At 42.4% G+C, this 20,091-nt stretch overlaps 1 protein-coding gene across 1 annotated transcript in view; it reads right to left on the reverse strand.

Moving 5' to 3' along the window:
- Positions 1–20,091, reverse strand: part of LOC115473410 (voltage-dependent T-type calcium channel subunit alpha-1I-like) — a 935,734-nt gene that overhangs the window by 122,575 nt on the left and 793,068 nt on the right. Inside the window, 3 exon segments of the mRNA XM_030208356.1 lie at positions 7,204–7,337; positions 10,724–10,833; positions 19,756–19,907. Coding sequence (XP_030064216.1) covers positions 7,204–7,337; positions 10,724–10,833; positions 19,756–19,907 — 396 coding nt within the window.

Raw genomic sequence — 20,091 nt, forward strand, 5'->3', positions numbered from 1 at the left:
AAAAACCTGATTTTGCAAGTTGACTGTTCTGTTGTCTGAGCTTCGGTGTTTCGGGGGGTGTTGGTCTATGGGGGCCATGTTTACCCCTTGGGGTGTTATACCTGGGTGGCCAGGTTCCTCCCCCCTCCTGGATTGAAGAGGACTGCAGTATGCCTCTGCTCCTGTATTCCAAAGGAGCTTTAAGTGCCCCTAAACAGCTCACGGCAACTAGCTGCAATTAAAAAAAAAAAAAGAAAGAAATTTGTGGAGGGCAGAGTGCTGATTGGGAGCCTCAAGCTCTGTGTAGAGGTATCCCTGCTTAACCTTTTTTTGGCAGCCTTTTTCCCCAGATGTTGCAGCATGCAATCCCTGTGGCTCAGCAGGGGTGTAGTCACAAAAAACACTTATCAAAGTCTCACTCCTTTCCCCTTTTCCGACTTTACCCCATTCCTATGGAAGATAGGGAGGGTTTCAAACCTCCTATAGTGGATGCAGGGGTCACTAAAAAGACCACTATCCCTATGGACAGAGGCATTGTGCTTAAGGACTCCGCTGAGATGTAGTTTTGACCTCTTGGTGCTGGTGGTCTGGTTGCAAGAGCTTGTTTCAGGTGGGGGGCCTTCAGCACACGAGAGGTTTAGGGACGCCTGTCGGTATTGCCTCAGTAGAACCAGTGGGACCCAGAGGAGTTGTTTTATTCAGCGAATGGAACCCTTTCATGGAGGTCATGAGAAGCTCCTGGGCAGGCCAGGAATTTGCTATGAAGGTGTCCGGGTCCTACATCTGGTGGCAGTAGGAGCATGGTTAAGGGATTTTTAACAGAGGTGGACCCAAGTTACCTCCGACCAGTGAGTCCTCAAGGTCATTCACAATGTACTAGGACCGGTGTTATTTAACATATTTATTAATGATCTTGAAATGGGAACGACAAGTGAGGTGATTAAATTTGCAGCTGGCACAAATCTATTCAAAGTTGTTACAATGCATGCGGATTGTGAAAAATTATAGGAAGACCTCAGGAAGTTGGAAGACTGGGCATCCAAATGGCAGATGAGATTTAATGTGGACAAGTACAAAGTGATGCACATTGGGAAGAATAATCCAAATCATAGTTATTTGATGCTAGGTTCCACCCTGTGAGTCAGCACCCAAGAAAACGATATAGGTGTTATCGTGGACAATACACTGAAATCTTCTGCCCAGTGTGTGGCAGCAGCAGCCATAAAAGCAAAGTCTGCTAGGAATTATTAGGAAAGGGATAGAAAATAAGACGAAGAATATTATAATGCCTCTCTATTGCTAAACGGTGTGACCACACCTTCAGTATTGTGTGCAATTCTGGTTACCGTATCTTAAAAAAAAAGATATAGCAGAATTAGAAAAGGTTCAAAGAGGGATGACCAAAATAATTAAGGTGATGGAACACCTCTCATATGAGGAAAGGCTTAAGAGGTTAGGACTCTTCAGCTTGGAAAAGAGATGGCTGAGGGGGGATATGATAGAGGTCTACAAATATACTGAGTGGTGTAGAATGGGTAAAATCAAATTTTTACACTTTCAAAAAGTACAAAGACTAGGGGACACTCAAGGAAGTGTATCAGTAGTTAGTGTATCTGGGTTTAAAAAAGGTTTGGATAAGTTCCTGGAGGAAAAGTCCATAGTCTGCTTTTGAGATAGAAACAGGGAAGCCACTGCTTGTCCCTGAGATCAGTAGCATGAATCTTGCTACTATCTGGGATTCTGTCAGGTACTGTATCTGTGACCTGAATTGGCCACTGTTGGAAGCAGGATACTGGGCTAGATGGACCACTAGCCCAGTATGGCTATTCTTATGTATGTTCTTATGAAAATTCTTCACCTCCTTGGATCTCACAGAGGCATATCTTCATATTCCGATTTACCAGGTCCATCAGAAGTTTCTATGTTTTGCTGTCTTAGGGATGCATTTTCAGTTTTCCATGCTTGCGACAGCCCCTCAAAGTTTTTCCAAGGTTATGGTGGTGGCGGCAGTGGCGCTTTGTAAAGAGGGTGTCACAGAATGCCTGTCACCCACCTGGGGTTATCCCTGCAGCCACTTAGGGGGGGGGGTCTGCCCTCAGCACTGCTTAGGTCCACCTGCACCTGAACATGTGCTCTACACTAGCACCCTCCTCCCAACAACTGGGTCTCAACTGCCTCTGGGAGAGTCTCCTGCTCTCAAGTTATCTCTGGTGTTTTCTAGGTTACTCGGGGCCATTCTCCCAGTGGTCCCACAGTTCCTAGAAAGCACTCACAGACCCAAACCATCAGGATTCTTAGTCAGTCCAGACAAGCAGAGTCAATAAACAAAAAAAAGGTTTATTGTCATAAAAATATTGAACAATGAACCATAAAAATAGGTGGAACAAAAACAGCACACAATAACAGGTAACTGAATATGGATCAAAACTATCTAATAATTTAGTCACTACCTGGATAATGCCTGGGGAGTACAGGAAATATAGCTGCTCACAGGTTACAGAATATAACTGCTCACAGGGTCTCATTAAGAGATCTTTCTCTCTCCTCTCCCTGGCTGAGACTGGGGAAACAACCAGTACAACCTGGCTGAATTTGAGCTCATGGGCCAATCAGAGCCCAGAACAACATTTTTAAAAAGTAGCTGGCCATATCATTGCAGGTTACTTCCTCTCTGCGTTAAACTAAAGAAGAAACAGTCATTATTCCCTGTGACAGCTTTAAACACAAACATGCACCACCTGCTGGCAAAACTAGAGAAATACACTTTATGAAATATTCTTATAATTCATATGCTAGAAAGTTCACCATTTCGCCACAGAGGGCATTCTAGTATATTCCTATTTGGACAATTGGTTGATTCAAACAAAATACTTTCAAGAAAGCAAGCAGGTTACTTTACAGGTGATGCAGTTTCTGGTGTCTCTGGGTTGGATTATGAATCCAGTCAAGAGTCACCTTTGCCCATGCAGGTCCTCGAATATTTGGGGTACAGTTCGGTAACAGGTGGGTCAAATTTTCCTTCTGACGGCGAGAATTCTTAAGCTGCAGGGTCAGGACCATGCTCTCTTCTCAGGGTGAACTCTCAGGCTGCTGAATTACCTTTAGGTTTTGGGGTTGCTGATGGCTACATTGGAAATGGTACCCTGGGCCAGGCCTCATATGCGTCCTCTACAGCAGTCCCTGCTCTCCCACTGGTCCCCTCAGCAACAGGACTTGGAGATGCAGCTTCCTCTCTAGGAAATACCAAGGCGCATCCTACAGTAGTGGCTCTGCAGGGCCACTTTCAAGAAGGACATGATCCTGGAGTGGATGGTAGTGACTATGGATGCCAGTCTCTTGGGCTGGGGAGCCCATTGTCTCGGACAGGTGGTGCAGGGATGCTGGATAGCGGAAGAGTCCTGATGTTCTATAAACTGACTAGAAACTTGGGTGATTTGTCTCGCTCTGTTGGAGTTCCAGCAACTGCTAAAATGAAGATCAGTAAGGGGGCTCACTGACAATGTCACAACTGTGGTCTACATCAATTGTCAGGGAGGCATGAGGAGTCATCTTGAGGCAGTGGAAACAGCAATCATGTTACGCTTGGTGGGAGATTAATATTCTTGACCTCTCTGTAGCTTATGCGGCAGGTAAAGACAATGTGCAAGCAGAAGTTCTGTGCAGATATACTCTGGATCTCAGGGAGTGGTCCCTGGGCAAGGAAGCCTTCAAGAGCATAGTTTTGCTTGGGGCTGGCTGATGATAGATCTGATGGCAACATCCAGCAATGCTTGTGTGCTCTGGTTCAACAGTCAATATTGGGAAGCTTGGTTGGAGGAGATCAATGCATTGCTTCTTCCATGGCTGGTCCAAGTCCTGCTGTTTGTCTTTGTCCCATGGCCATTGGTGGGTTGGGTCATTCAGTGAACAGAGTTGAATCCTGGCCTGGTGGTTCTGGTGGCTCCGGATTGGCCATGCAGGTCATAGAGCGGGTACCTGATGCATCTGGCAGCCGGTGCTCCTCTTTGGATGAATGGTCTGCTCTTTCAGGGTCCTATCAGAATTCCAGACCTGTCTCAATTCTTACTTACAGTCTGGCTCTTGAAAGGGTGCAGTTGCAGAAGAGAGGTTATTCTGCCACGGTAATTGCCATCATGCTATGGTCACAGAAATGGTCTACTTCCTTGGCCATTATAAGGATTTGGTGTAACTATGAATGCTTGTGTCAGGAAAAGGATTGTTTGCTTGTGCATGTATCGGTTGCGGAAATTTTAGATTTACTTCAAGATAGTTTGGACAGTTGTTTGGCCTTGGCCTCCCTGAAGATGCAGGTTGTGGCCTTGGCCTATTTCCATGAAAACATTTAGGGAAAGTCCTTGGCAATGATTGTGGATGTGGTGCATTTTCTTTGTGAAGGGGGGGAGAGAGGGGTAAGCCCTTCATTCCCTCATGGGACCTGAATCTCACGTTTGTGGCCTTGGTGGTTCCTGTTTTTGAGCTGCTGGCAAAATGTACCTGCAAGGATATCACTTTGAAGACTGTTTCTGGTTGCGATCTGTTTGGCTCAGAAAATGTCAGAATTGCAGGCCTTGTCATGTCAGAAGCCCTTCTTGCTTTTTTCCCTGGTAGAAGGTTTCTTTAAAGCCAGTTTTGGGAGATGCTGCTGGGGACGAGCAGCAGCATCATATGATGCGATTAGATGTGAAGTGAGTTTTGAAAGAGTATTTAAAGAGGACTGAGGAGTTTTGGTGTTTGGATAGTTTGTTTGTTTCCTCCACAGTGATCCCAACAAGGGAGCGGTGGCTTCAAAGGCGACTATAGCTACTGAAGAAAGCCATTATGTTAGCTTATCTCTTTAAGGGGCACTCTGCCCTGTAGGCTCTTAAGGCACACTCCACTAAGGGGTAGCTATCTTCTAGGCAGAGAGCAGTTTGATTCCACCACAGGACGTTTGTAGGGCAGCGGTGTGGTCTCCTTTGCACTCATTTGTGAAGCATTACAGGATTGATGTTCTGGAAAAGGAGGATGAAACCTTTGGTGAGGCTGTTTTGATTTCTGGTCTCCGGGACTCTCGCCTGTAATGTGCACTGCTTTGTTACTTCTCAAGCATCTTGACCAGTCTGGAGGATTGCTAAGGAAGGAGAAATTAGTTCTTATGTGCTAATTTTCCTTTATATCCTCCAGACCGGTCAAGAATCCGCTCTTCATTTGAAAGTGATGGGAGATACAGAAGTGCAAATGGTGGTTAGGGGGCCAGTGGTGGTTAAGGTTTCTGTCGGTGCTATGCTAGCTGTTTCTGGTTCTTTTTTTGACCTTATTCTGTTCTTTACTGCTGTAGATGTTTAATTAAAAAAAAAAAATCAGTTATTAAGAAGCACTTCTGCTAGGCAAGAGTACAGCTGAAGGTAGACTCACTTCATCTGCTTTGTTATAGAAATAAAGGCTGGCTGGGAACTGCATAGAGTTCTTATACAATTCTCAATCAGGTGTTCTCAGTCTCCTTCTGCTGTTAGGTGTGCAAAACCAACCATCTTTACTGGTTTGGATGGTCTAGAGGAAAGAAAATTAGCAGGTAAGACCTAGCAAATGCCCTGATGGCATGTGTTGGAATGACACTAGATGAAATCTAAAAGAGATCTGCACCTTGATCTCTCAGACAAAGACAGAAACTGCCAAATGACTAATGGTTGGCAATGAAGTTTCTTTGGTGCCAAGTCTTATCATAGATAAGCAGGTACTAATGAAATGGCAAGTACAGAAACTGAGTGTTACAGGGAGAATAAGGAAAAGGGAATGCAGGAGTTGGGTAAAATCCCAATTTGAACTATATACAGTCATTGTTTGGGGAAAAAAAATCAAATGTCAAATGTTGATCTGTAATCTATTCAGAATTTTAAATGAGTGGATTAAAATGAAGAGCTAATTAAAAAATAATAATTTTGAGAGTTAAAATTGGGTGTACATAATCCATTCCCTCTTAAAACTGAAAATATGTATTCCAAGGATAGAGTACAAAAATTTCAAAAGCTATTTACATTGAATGTGTATCTGTCTGCTTAGTCTTCAGTCATATATCTCTCTCCCTCACCCTTGCATTCTCAATCCTTTTACCATCTTTTCCTCAGTGTGTCCCACCAAGCCTTAATTATCCTCCTTAGTGCCTGCCCCTCTCATTAACCCTCTTGAGGCTCAATCATTGCTCTTCAGCCTTATTTTTAACCTGCTCTCAGCAGATTGATAGTAACATAGTAGCACAGTAAATGACAGCAGATGTAGGTACAGTTGAATCTACCACTCCATGCAGGTTACCTCCCTCTATAATCTCTCTTTTAAAAAAAATTTGTGTGAATCATTTATATTTTACTTTGCGTGGAAAAATTCTTGTCACCGTCTTACCATGACTGCACCCGAGTACAGCAGTGCCCGTGCCCAGCAGTGATGTCTTCCACCTCCACGCAGGCTCTGATCCTGGGGCACGCATGTGCACCACAGCTCCCAGATCTGATGGTGGAACGGTGGGGAGGGGGCACACCTGAGTACGTCTGGGTGGTGTCAGGGCCTTAGCACTCTTAAGGAAGCTCAACCCTGCTCATAGAGCCTCCGCAACAAGTCTGGTTCTTGCTTGCCTTGTTCTTGGTTCCAGCCAAGCTTCACTCCTGGTTCCTGCTCAACCTTGTCGATCCTGGTTCCTGCCAAAGCCTTGTTCCTGAGTTTCTGCCTGGCCTAGTCTCTGAGTTTTGGCCATACCAGTTTCATGCTTTTGTCTCTCTTCATGGGCCTTGAAGGTGATCTGTCTGCGCAGTAGGGACTGTGACTGTGGTCCAAGGGTTCACCACTCCAAAACACAATAACTTTTAGTTCATCCTTTTCCCATATAGGTTGCCAATCCCTTACCTCCCCAAACCCTTCCTCAGCCTCAGTAGCCTCTCAGCATTATTCTCCCCATTGGAGATCAGCTGTCCTCTAGCTTCAGCAGCTCATCCCAGCCTGAATTCCTTTGTGTGTTGGGAGAATGGGCAGGGAGAAGCTCCTTTCAACAACTGAAAAGAGATTCGAAACTGGGCTCTCAGCAGAGGGGTTGTCTGGCTACTTGGCAACTAACTCATAAGCTGACTGGATGATGAGAGCCTTTATAACAACACACTGGGATGCTTAATTGCTGTTCCCTTCTCCTCTCCTGCTCATGAGCATAACCCTTCTGTTTTAGATACAGAGCTTCCAACAAAATCTGCTTCCTGCCCTTACCCCTGGCAATGCGCAGCACTCTCATGATGCGGATGATGGTGGGGTTGATTGGCAGAGCTGCACTGATCTCAATCTCTTCAAGAGTGATGCCCATAACAGATAGAAGCACAATAGCCAAATCCAGCTGGTTCCACCTGAAAAACAAAACAAGTACCAGCTTTAAAATATTAATAAGCTGTGCTAAGGTTTGCAGTTAATGCACATTAACAGCAAAGGTTAACACACAGTAACTGCAAAAGCTTTTCCATTAATTACTGGGGGTGTTCCAAGTATTTTGAGGTAGGTGGCTGTGTTGTTAACACCAATCCATAGTCACTAACACACCACAGCATCTGCCACATTAGCAGTTAACTCATAATGACTTCTATGTTAACTGACCCTCTCAATTCCATACCTTCTAATATGAATTTCCATATGTAGAGAGTAATTTTATAACAAGGCATCTGGTTTTGGAGGACAGGTAGGTACCTCCTTAAGCACCAACGTGTCTTTATATGATACTAGCAGAAAAGAAATCACACCTTGAATTCAGGCATGGACATTTACTCCTGCTTGCGAGCATATGTAAATTTTCATGCACTGAGTATGCACGTAAATTAACATAATTTATCAACTACATGCGTACTTGTGAACTCCACCCAACTTTGTGCCTATACATGCCATTATATCGATGTCCACACTTTTATGATAGTTGCAATTCTATAAGAGGCCATTAGATGCATTGTCGCCCGGATTCTATATATGGTGCCCAAACTTGTGTGCGCAAATTTAGGTGAGCACCCAATTTGCACACATGATTAACAAGTCAAGTAGAACCACTAATTGGGTGCTACCAATTATTGGAATTAATTGGCAATAATTTGGATTTGCGCGTGCATCTTGCTAAGCGCTATTCTAAAAATATGCATGAATAAATCTTTTCGCATGCAATTGAAAGGAGGTGTGGCCATGGGAGGGGAATGGACCGGTCAGGGGTGTTCACTAAAGATGATCACAGTTTTACAGAATTTGGGGGATTTGTGCCTAATTTACACATGAGGATTTATACCAGGTTTCATTTGCTAAAAGTTAGGCGCAGATTCTAGTGCTACGGGTTACTCTATAAATGGTGCCCGACTCACAGTCCCATTTATAGAATAGTGCTCAACATGCATTTTTTTTTGGCAGCCAAATTTGGGAGCCTTTACTGAATCTAGTCCTATATGACCAAATATACGTGTAAAAGACTTTATAAAATTATTCCCTACGTTTTTAATGAAGCAATTAGCATGCACTAACTTTAAACTCACATTTAAACCTGCATTAAATATGTAATATAGTTTAGTAAATGGGTCGCCAACTAAAAGTACCCTTTCAACTCCATTCTTTTTTCCAGTTCCCTACACTCCAATCCCAACCTTGATTCTCCTCTTACGATTCATACACAACTTGCATGAGAAAATCAGCACGTCAGGTCTAATGTTTTCCTACAAAAGTGCCAAGTACTACAGCGACCCCCAATGGCTTGGGAAGGCAGAATGCTGAGCCACCCGAAGTGCCATTACTGTGGCCAGCCTGTAAGGCATCACTATAAATGTTATCTCAATAGCATTCTCAGTCTTGAACAACCATGGCTGCACAACCTTGAATTAGAACATCAGCTCAGGTCTTTCTATTATGTGGCATTATTAGCAGAGACCATTGAAGTTTGGAATTTGGAGTAATTCTTGCAGACTTTCACTGCTGTATGCTAAATTATGAGGAAAGATTTGTTACTTTATGCTCAAAGTAAACTCTAGTTAGTACTTGATTTCCTCATACTGATATTTTTCTTATTTCCTTTCTCCATTCCTCTTTGTGGGCTTGATTTTATAACAGGACCCCTATGTGAGAAGTCCAAGAATGGTGCCTGTTTTATAAAGACCAAAAGGCTCAGGCTCTGTTTTTCACTTTCTGGAGTTATATAACTATGACTTTCAAGGAAAACCATAAACACTTTATAAAGTTCCCCAAATTCCAGATAATCAGCATCAGCGTAGAGCTGGTCAATGAACAGAGTGCCCCTTTGCAGACTGGATTAAAGCTCTCGAGTTAAAGATGAGTATAAATAGTTAAAAATAGCGTTTGCAAGATACACATATCGAACAGTTTCATATAATAACAGGAAGGAGGTGGTCACGGAACCAATGAAGATTTAGTATATAAGACACTGTGTATGAGTGAATTGAGCACAGTGCATTAGCACTGAGGTTCATCGACCAGCTCTACACCGGTGCTGATAACTATGTGGAATGCGGTGCTAACTATGTGGAATTTGGGGAACTTTATAAGTGGTCATGTTTTATAAAGACAACATAGATACCTATATGCCTTCATAAAATGGGCTTCCTAGATCGAGCAGTAATAGTGCACAAATGCTGACGCACAAATTTATACAATGTCAAAGTTGGAAAAAGGCTCCTATTTTTTTATACAGGTGACTAAGAGGCTCATTTTTAAAGCACATAGACTTACAAAGTTACGTGCTATCCCCCCCCCCCCCTTTTTTTTTTTACAAAGCCACACAGTAATGCTGACACAGCCCATTCACTTTGAATGGGCTGTGTCTGCATTACCGTATTGGCAGCCGCTAGCATGGCTTTGAAAAAAAGGGGTGTATGTGGGTGGGTATGTAACTTTGAAAGTCTGTGCACTTTGAAAATGAGCACCATAGGCACCTATATGACTTCATAAAACAGACTCCCAGAGTCAGCCCCAATATTGTACAAATTCTCATGCACAAATTTTTTTTCAGAGCACCTATAAATTTGTGCATGAGAATTTGTACAATATTGGGGCTGACTCTGGGAGTCTGTTTTATGAAGTCATATAGGTGCCTATGGTGCTCATTTTCAAAGTGCACAGACTTTCAAAGTTACATACCCACCCACATACACCCCTTTTTTACAAAGCCATGCTAGCGGCTGCCAATACGGTAATGCAGACACAGCCCATTCAAAGTGAATGGGCTGTGTCAGCATTACTGTGTGGCTTTGTAAAAAAAGATTTTCTAAACTATGCAAGTACATACAAGATAGTACATGGCCACAATTACAATCTTGTATGTACTTGCATAGTTTAGAAAATCTTTGTACATTGCAACTCTATTCCCACTTCACCTGAACTACACCCTGGGAACACCTATACACTGTCCATTTAAAAGTGTGCCTACTTTTTATGTGTATATACCTGTGTATAATTTTATGAGTTTTTTTTCTCTCTTTTTTTTGTATCAATGAATATTTTATTTTCAAATGTAAACAACAAAGCATACAAGTAGAACTGTAAACTGAACCAGAAAACCTCCCACTTTGCCAATACCTTAGCACCCAATAAACATTTATGAGTTCTTTTTTCTGTGTATAAAAGATGCAGAAAACACTTTATAAAAAAATATTCCATTAAAATTATATTTTGATGATGGTCAATGTCGTTCCTGTTCAGAATGAAACATCCATATGACTTACAGCCTAGCAGGGTGTGATATCCCAGCATTACCCACCTATCCTTGAAGAAACGCCGAAGTCCGAATGCTACCAGTTTCAACACTGCTTCCAACACAAAGACGGTTGTGAACATGTAGTTACAGTACTTGAGAGCTATCTCTAGAGACTAGAGAGAGAGAGAGGAGAAAAAGGGGGTCAGAGGTCATATGTATTCTCATGTGGAAGTGTCCAATGCCAGAAATCTAGTCTACAGTACATACTATGGTCAGGTACATTTGGCAGGAAAAGTCTCCTTTGGAACAGGGTGTTGGTGAACACACACATCAGTACTGTAGCATCCACTGTGTCACTTTATCTATACTATGGTACCTTGAAATAAAAGTATAATTGCAGCTCTCCTCCCCCCCCCCAAAGAAACCCCTGAAAAATGGCTTCCAGTTAGGAGGTAGCACCAGAAGGCATTAGCCTATAATTGAGCCAATACTCAGTCATCACAGTGGACCATTTTTTTTTAAACACCAGCTACAGTGGTCAAAATGTTTCTTGATATTCAGAACCACTATCTAGGTAGTGGCTGCACTGAATAACCTGTTCTATTATCTGTATAAGTTATCCAGATAGCAGAACAAATGTTGTTTCTATCCAGATATGTTCTGGAACCACTCTGATTCTGCCTACGCTCATCTCTGGCATTACCTGCATAGTGCAGAGGCTACAGTATCTGTACAGATATTCGGAAGTATTATCCGGATAGTACTTCTGAATATCCCGGTCAATAGCACATATGGATAGCAAGTGCTGTTATCCTGATAATTCCCAAAGATATATACTGAACTTCCACAAATTTCACATCTGCCTCTGTAAACATCTCAATGAAGAGTATGAACTCTTCATTGAGATCTTTACAGGGGTGTCTCAGCTGCTTATCTTAGCTATATTGCCTAGTGAGGCTCCTCTTGATTTCTGCTCCTGGCTTGCCACTTTGGGTCTGTGCATAGCAGATAATGTACAGTTGCCTTTGGCTGAATCCAGCCTCTCTCATTTCTTTTGAGAAATATATGGAGTGGGTGCGATTGGGAGTAGTTCTCCCTTGAAACCTGGATATGAAACCTCGGCAATTGGATTTACAGACTTCACAAGCATTAATTTCTCTTGATGCTAAGCACAGTTTTTGCCAATTTGTAATTTTTTCTCAATATCCTTTGTAGCTTAGTAGTTTTTTTTGGACAGCTGATTAGTTGTGGAATTTTGTAAACCTTCTAGTTCTTATTTCTCCATCTAAGAAACCTGTTATATGAATGGTGCTCCATGATGGATTGTGAAATTGCAAATCCTGGTGCTCTGAGGTTTCTATTTTTCATATATAAGAACTTTTTACTAAGCTCCCTAGGAAACAGATATTTAGCGAAGTTATTTAAAATTTCCTTCATGTTTGGATTGCCTGCTATCCTCTGTTTTGCATTTTTCTGGTCTAAAATATTCCCCATGTCACAGTTTCTCTAGAAATTATGGTGAGAAAAGAGGAAACTTGAAGAATAAATTCCAAACTTTATTTGATGATATTAATAACCTAAGGCACTCAAGAGCAAAACAGCAGAGCACACGGAAAGCCAAAGGAGCAGGAAGATTCCACCTGAATCCCTGGCAAATACACATAGCTTCTTATAACATAATTAATACCGTCTGGTACATGCTCTATGCCCTGAGCTAAGGACCCAAGCAAGGACTCTTGCAGTCTCTAACTCATAATACGTACATTGTGATCAGACATTTGTAGGTACAATATGTAATAACTGGAAAAGCTAAAGCAAGAAAAGTAAGCATCTACAGAAACAGAAAACATTTCTGAAGTTAGAATAGAATGCTATCTGAGATAATGCTGCTCTAGACAGATTTCTATCTGATGCCCGATATATTTATTTATGTATTTATTATATTTGTATCCCACACTTTCCCACTAAAAGCAGGCTCAATGCGGCTTACATAGTAATAGGTAACACAGAATTTTGTTATGTAAAGTAGGAAATTAAGTATAACATAATAGAAGGATGGATGGGTAGTAAATGGATGGGTAGGTAGGTAGAGACAGGTGATAGAGAGAGGAGGGTAAGGTGGGAGATAGATTATGGGTCCATAATTCCCTTCCACTTGCATCACTCACCTTGTAGAGTAGGGATAATGAGGGTAATTCTATAAAAAAAGAGTCTATTTGGAGCATATTCTATAAAGGAATGTAGACACCTATTTTCTTGTATAGAATACTAGCATGGTAGGGCAAATATGTGAGTATGTTTTAGGCACAATCTCACACCAGCCATAAAGCTGGTGTAAATGCACGCACCTAGATTGCTAAAAAGCACATGTAAATTATAGCTCTCTATAATTTATGCATATGTGTGCTCTGCCCATGCTCCACCCAGACTCGGCTCATGTGTGCATCTACCTTCAAACTACACACCACTGCATTTACGCATGTATGCACATATACACACATATAAATACAATATTCTGTTCACTTATATGCACATGTATGTGCACACATACACTCAAATATACCATATTATACACATTCGGATTATTCTTTCCAATGTGCATCACCTGCAGATGATAATTGTTCAAGGTTGTTAAAACGTGCGGACTGTGAAATATTGCAGGAAGACCTTAGGAAATTGGAAGACTGGGCGTCCAAATGGCAGATGAAATTTAATGTGGACAAATGCAAGGTGATGCACATTGGAAAGAATAATCCGAATCACAGTTACCTGATGCTAGGGTCCAACTTGGGGGTCAGCGATCAAGAAAAAGATCTGGGTGTTGTTGTAGATAATAAGCTGAAATTGTCTGCTCAGTCTGCGGTAGCGGCCAAAAAAGCAAACAGGATGCTAGGAATTATTAGGAAAGGGATAGTGAATAAGACTGAAAATACTACAATGCCTTTGTATCGCTCCATGGTGCGTCTGAACCTTAAGTATTGTGTTCAGTTCTGGTCACTGTATCTTAAAAAAAATATAGCGGAATTAGAAAAGGATCAAAGAAGAGTGACTAAAATGACAAAGGGGGTGGAACACCTCTCGTATGAGGAAAGGCTAAAGAGGTTAGGGCTCTTCAGCTTGGAAAAGAGTCTGATGAGGGGAGATATAATTGAGGTCTACTAAATCCTGAGTGATGTAGAACGAGTAGAAGTAAATCCTTTTTTTACTCGTTACAAAAGTACAAAGACTAGGGGATACTCAAGGAAGTTACATGGAAATACTTTTAAAACAAATAGAAGGGAATATTTTTTCACTCAACGACTAGTAAAGCTCTGGAACTCTTTGCCAGAGGAGGTGGTAAGAGTGGTTAGCGTATCTGGGTTTAAAAAAGGTTTGGACAAATTCCTGGAAGAAAAGTTCACAGTGTGCTATTGAGAGACATGGGAAGCAACTGCTTGCCCTGAGATTTGGTAGCATGGAGTGTTCCCACGATTTGGATTTCTGCCAGGTACTTGTAACCTGGCTTGGCCACTGTTTGGAAAACAGGATAATGGGCTAGATGGACCAATGGTCTGACCCAGTATGGCTACTCTTATGATCTTATGTGCACACATACACAAATATGTACCATATTGTGCTCACTTATACCCATGTATGTGCACTCATACACATCATATTCTGCTCATTTATACACATGTGCACACCTACACATATATATAGATACCATATTCTGCTCACTTATACACATTGTGCACTCATACACACATATGATACGCTCTGGGCCTGTGGCAGGCTGTTGATCCTGGCGTGTTGCCTGTGCGGCCGCCTCCGGCATTCTGTGGCAATCCTCAGGCTGGGCGGCCTGTTTGCTGCTTGGCCTTGCGATGTTTGCTGATGCCGACTTCATATGTGTGTGCTGAAGACCTGCTCTTAAAAGAGCAGTAGTAAAGAATTCCGGGAAGCCGGTGGAGCACCACTTCCTGCCTTGGGGGAATTTGATTGAAGTTCTTGCCTCCCCTCATTGCCTTCGCAACAGGTCTCCTGCTTTGGTGAGATATGTATTGCAGTTGTTCCAGCCTCGTCTCCAATTCAAACCAGCCTTGTCTTCAGTTGTTCCAGCCTTGCCTTCAGTTGATCCAGCCTTATCTCCAGTTCAACCCAACCTTGCCTTCAGCTGCTCCGGCCTTGTCTCCAGTTCAACCCAACCTTGCCTTCAGCTGCTCCGGCCTTGTTTCCAGTTGTTCCAGTCTTATTTCCTGCCTTGTGCAGCTCCCAAGGGTTCTTTTCAGGGCTGCTCTCCTGACTTGTGCAGCCCCCCAAGCGCCCTTTTCAGGGCCACTTTCCAGTCTAGCCCGGCGCGGCATTTTCTGCTACATCTGCCTCCCCTGATCCTAGTCTAGTGACTCGCCTGTCGCCATTTGGGGCCTACCTTGCCATATGTTTGTGTAAGCAGTGTCAATGCAACTGCAGCCTAAGGGCTCACCCTACGAGTACGTGACACCAGCATGCTGAGACCACTTTTAGTGAGGTGGCAAAATGGCCACAATTTCTTTTTTTCCGTTAATGGCCATGTGCTAATTTCCCAATTAGTGTATGGTCATTATTGCGTGAGCCCTTATTGCCACCTATTCTGTAGGCAGTAAGGGCTCATGCACTAACCCCACACTAATCAGCAACACACAGCGATTTACTCGCGTTAACCAATTAGTGCAGGGTACGCCTACTTTCTGCCCTTAAATATGCCCCTATGCTAAAAAATATTTTATATTTTTTAGCGCGGGATTGGCATGCACCAGTCCCAGAACTATCGTGGAAAGCCTGAGCACGTCCCGTGGTAATGCCTTCTAGCACGCTTTAGTGCTTACCGCTGTTTAATAAAAGGGCACCTTACAGTATTAGTTACTCAGATATGAAGATGATTGGGCAAAATCATTCCAACTGAAACTGAACACTGAAAAAACACACTGCCTCATCCTCTCTTCTCAACATAACAAGTACAAACCCACAACGATAAATACCCCAGGACACACCCTCTCTTATCTCAGACAGCTTGAAAATACTCGGAGTCACACTCGACCGTAACCTTACTCTCAAGAGCCAAGTAAACTCTGTAATAAAGAAAATGTTCTATTCAATGTGGAAGCTCAAACAATTAAAACCTTTCTTCCCAAGGGAAACCTTTCGAAACCTAATTCAATCAATGGTCCTAAGATATGCAGATTATTGCAACGGAATCTACACGAGATACAAAGAACAACTAAGAAAAAAACTCCAGACCGCCCAAAATACAGCAGCCAGGTTGATATTCAGCAAAACACGCTTCAAAAGTGCCAAACCCCTTCGAGAAAAGCTGCATTGGCTCCCAAAGAACAGATCATCTCCAAAATCTGCGGATCATCTCCAAAATCTGCACTTTAGTCCACAAAATTATATATGGCATAGTCCCAGAATACATGATAGACCTCATAGATCTACCAATAAGAAACAGAGTTAGGTTGTCAAGATCATACCTAAACCTACACTACCCAAATTGCAAAGGACTGAAATACAAAAGAACCTATGCATCCGGCTTCTCCTACATAAGCGTACAACTATGAAATGGCCTCCCAAAAGCTGTGAAAACAATACATGACCACCTGAACTTCAGGAAATCACTAAAAACCAACCTCTTCAAAAAGGCCTACCCCAACGATCCTATGTAAACCTCTTCACCCAGAAACACAGCATGCCTAACGATCGTACTGGACCCTCCACATATACCTCATTTGATCACTATACAACCTTGTTATTTGCTATCAACCAATTGGGCAAACGCCTTGATGGTACTATGTAAGCCATATTGAGCCTGCAAATAGGTGGGAAAATGTGGGATACAAATGTAACATAGTAACATAGTAGATGACGGCAGAAAAAGACCTGCACGGTCCATCCAGTCTGCCGAACAAGACAAACATATGTGTAAACCTTACCTTGATTTGTACCTGCCTTGTTCAGGGCACAGACCGTACAAGTCTGCGCAGCAGTACTTCCCACCTCCCAACCACCAGTCCCACCTCCCACCACCGGCCCCGGCACAGACCGTACAAGTCTGCCCTCCACCATCCTCGCCTCCCAACCACCAACCCCTCTTCCCCCCACCTGCTCTGCCACCCAATTTCGGCTAAGCAACAAATAATAATAATAATTGGGTTCTAGTCCTTGGATGGTTTAAATTAGCGCCACATATTTTAGCCCTTCAGTGTGACGGCCTCAAGGGTGTCATTGTTTAAAATGTTACTATACAACATATTTATTTAAACACATATAACAGGCTACCCTCGATACAATTGATAACAGAGCTCTGCACATGAGACAAAAGATCAGACTGGAATTTAAAATAGGCCACTATAACAGACAAAGACCAGCACCATTCAATGTACGGTGCTGGTCTTTATCAGTTTCCACAGATATATCGATTTGAGGTCCTTCTTAAAACTCTGAAAATAAGTCTTGCTTTCTTATACAGAGCCATATAAGAACATGATGCTTTCCTATTTTTCTCCAACCTAATCTTGGAAGGAGGCAGCGGAACTAAAAGAGACTCCTGACAGGATTTTGGTGATTGTGATGGCTGAAAAGGCCCCACTGCTGAGGCCAAATAGAAAGGCAAACCAGTAAAATAAACTCTGAAGGTAAATAGAGTCTTCAGATTCTCACAGAGAAGGGAAGACAATGCTTGACCTTCAATAATGGTGTCACATGATCGAACTTCTTGGCATGATGTAAAAGCTTCCCTTTAGTATTCTGATGGGGCCATTTTACTATGCTACATTAAGCAGTTAACATGGAATTTAGCACATGCTGCTTGCACACCCCTGTGCTGAGTTCACACTTAGCACGCGTTAATCTCACATTAGCTGACACATGCAGAATTCAGGCAGGGAACAGGTGTGTGGAATGGTTGGAGAATGCACCTTACACTTAACAGTTAGTATGATTTGGAAACCTAACTGTGTTAATGCATGCTAAGTGTATTTTGTATGTGTTCACGGCAAAAGCAGATACTGGGAATGCCCACAAAAGTTAATACAGAGGTTCTGCTTTACCACATGCTCATTTTGATAACTATTACCAGTAACTGCAAAACTTTGTCATACTTTAGTAAAAGGGCCCTATAATGGGGGGGAGGGGGGTGTATATATGTGGTGTTGAGGGAGCATTCCAGAGAATCGGGGTCTGAAGCATGATGATTTGTGAAAGAAATCAGTGATAATGAAAGAGAAAAGATAATATTTATCAAAGCACAGTTTTCTTCTTGCTTACTCTGCACTATAGCAGAGAAGGTCAGAGGTAAGTTCCACTTCTTACTCATCATTGGACAGTTCTTTGCTTATTTACCTTTAAATGCTCGGCATCACAGGCTAGGATAGCTCCTGTCTTCTGAGACTCTCCACAGGTAAAGGGCATTGCATATGTAATAAGATTGTTTGAACACACTGAATCTAATTTACATATTAACTACAGTGTAAATTTGCATTAGGGTTGATGTCATCATATTGAAAATCTGACCTGTTAGGGCTTGTAGATCAGAAGAAATGGGAAGAATGTAGGATGAACTTAGGGGTTGTTCCAGGGAACAAAGGAAGTTGGAGGGGGAATATTGAAGAAGAAAATGTACAGAGAAATAAAAAAAGATAAAAAGTAAAACCAAGGAGAATGGCAGTGTGTGTGTGTGTGGGGGGGGGGGGGGGGGAGGATGGAGTAAAGAAGGTGAGAGATTAGTACAAAAAAAACAGAGAGAGAGGCTGAATTGAAACTGTAGGGACAGTGATAGACATGCAAGCCTATTAATTAGTACGGTCACGTTTTTTTCTGGATGTACTGAGGCAGAACACTGCCGACACTGCTCTCTATTTATATGGATGAAGCTGTTAAAGCAATTATGCACACCATCTTATGGAAATAATTTTGTGCAATTAAGTCAGGACAGCTCATAAGGTAAATGTAACCAAGCTAGTAAGTATTTTTTATCAGACAGTAAGGATATATATAGAGAGGCATTTTCAATATGGCGCCTAATTCTGATTTTGGATGGACATTTTGTGAAAAACATCCAAAAATCTAGTAGCGAACATGGCCATTTTCAAATTTAAAAAAGTCTAACTTTTTGTTTCAAACATGGCCATTTACTAGTCATTGTCGTGCTCAGTGTATCTATCTTTTAGGACCATTTTCAGATAAAAACAAAAGTCCAAGGGAAAAATGCACAAAAACAAGCCATTGGAGTGTGTGGGGGAGGGGGCCAGTATTCTTAGTAGACTGGCTACACAGACATCCCAGCAGAGCTCTGGGGCTCCCTTGGGGGCACTGGAATGGACTTCACATAAAAGGTCCCAGGTACACATCTCACCATTACCCCCATGCTTATATTGTATGGTGAGTCCTCCAAAACCCACCAAAACCTTACTGTACCCAACTATACACCACTACAATAGCCCTTATTGTCTGCAGGTGTCACCCAGCGACCACTAGGCTACTCCAGGGACCTGCTTTCTCCTCTAATAGGAATGGCCATAACTTCTGAAGCTGCCATAAAGGCTGGTATATACTGTGTCTTTCACATCTTTGTGGGGGGTGGGAGGGGATCAGTGCCTTAGTCTTTTCAGTGGTCATCTCGTCATTTAGGGCACCTTTTTGTGACTTAGGCATGATTGAAACAGTCTAGACCAAAATGCCCAACTTTTAGCCCTGGACACTTTTGCTTTGTTCCATTATGGCAGAAAAATGTCCAAGTTTTGTGAACGCCCAAATCCTGCCCACAGCATGCCCCCTTGTGATATGGATGCACTGCAAAGAAAAATCATGATTTGACTTTTTTCAGATAAAAACATCCAAATGCCACTGTATGCAGTTTTTGAGACGATGTTCACTTTTGAAAATGAGTCCCATAGTATAAAGAGAGAACAGAGATAGGTATATACAGAGAGACACATGGGGAAACTATGATAGATAGATAAGATACAGATGAATGACAAATGCATAGTTAAAGATAATGAAATAGAAAGATATAAATATATCTAGATAAACAGGCAGACACCTAGAGAGTTAGTCAGGGCCCGTCCCTCACACTCACTCACCATTGGCTGGTTATAGTGTTCCAGGGACATGGTGACGACGTTGAGGCAGATGATTATCGTGATGAAGATGTCCAGGTAGTGGCTGGTGCAGACCGAATGGATGAGAAGGCGGGCAGGGCAATAGGTGGCATAATAAGGCAAGCGCTGAGCTTCTGCATGAGCAGAGGGGGAAAAATACGGGAGAACAATGAAAGGGAAGAGGGGTGAGAGAAAGGGAGAAATATGAAGAAGGAAAGAGAAATTGAAAAATATAGGAGAAAAAAAAAGGAAAACAAGAAAAAAGCATAGGGGGAGGGGGGGGGGAGAAAGAAAACGAGAGAGAGAGAGAGAATAAGG

The sequence above is a fragment of the Microcaecilia unicolor genome, chromosome 1 (genome assembly GCF_901765095.1).
Source record: "Microcaecilia unicolor chromosome 1, aMicUni1.1, whole genome shotgun sequence".
Classification (NCBI taxonomy): Eukaryota; Metazoa; Chordata; class Amphibia; order Gymnophiona; family Siphonopidae; genus Microcaecilia; species Microcaecilia unicolor.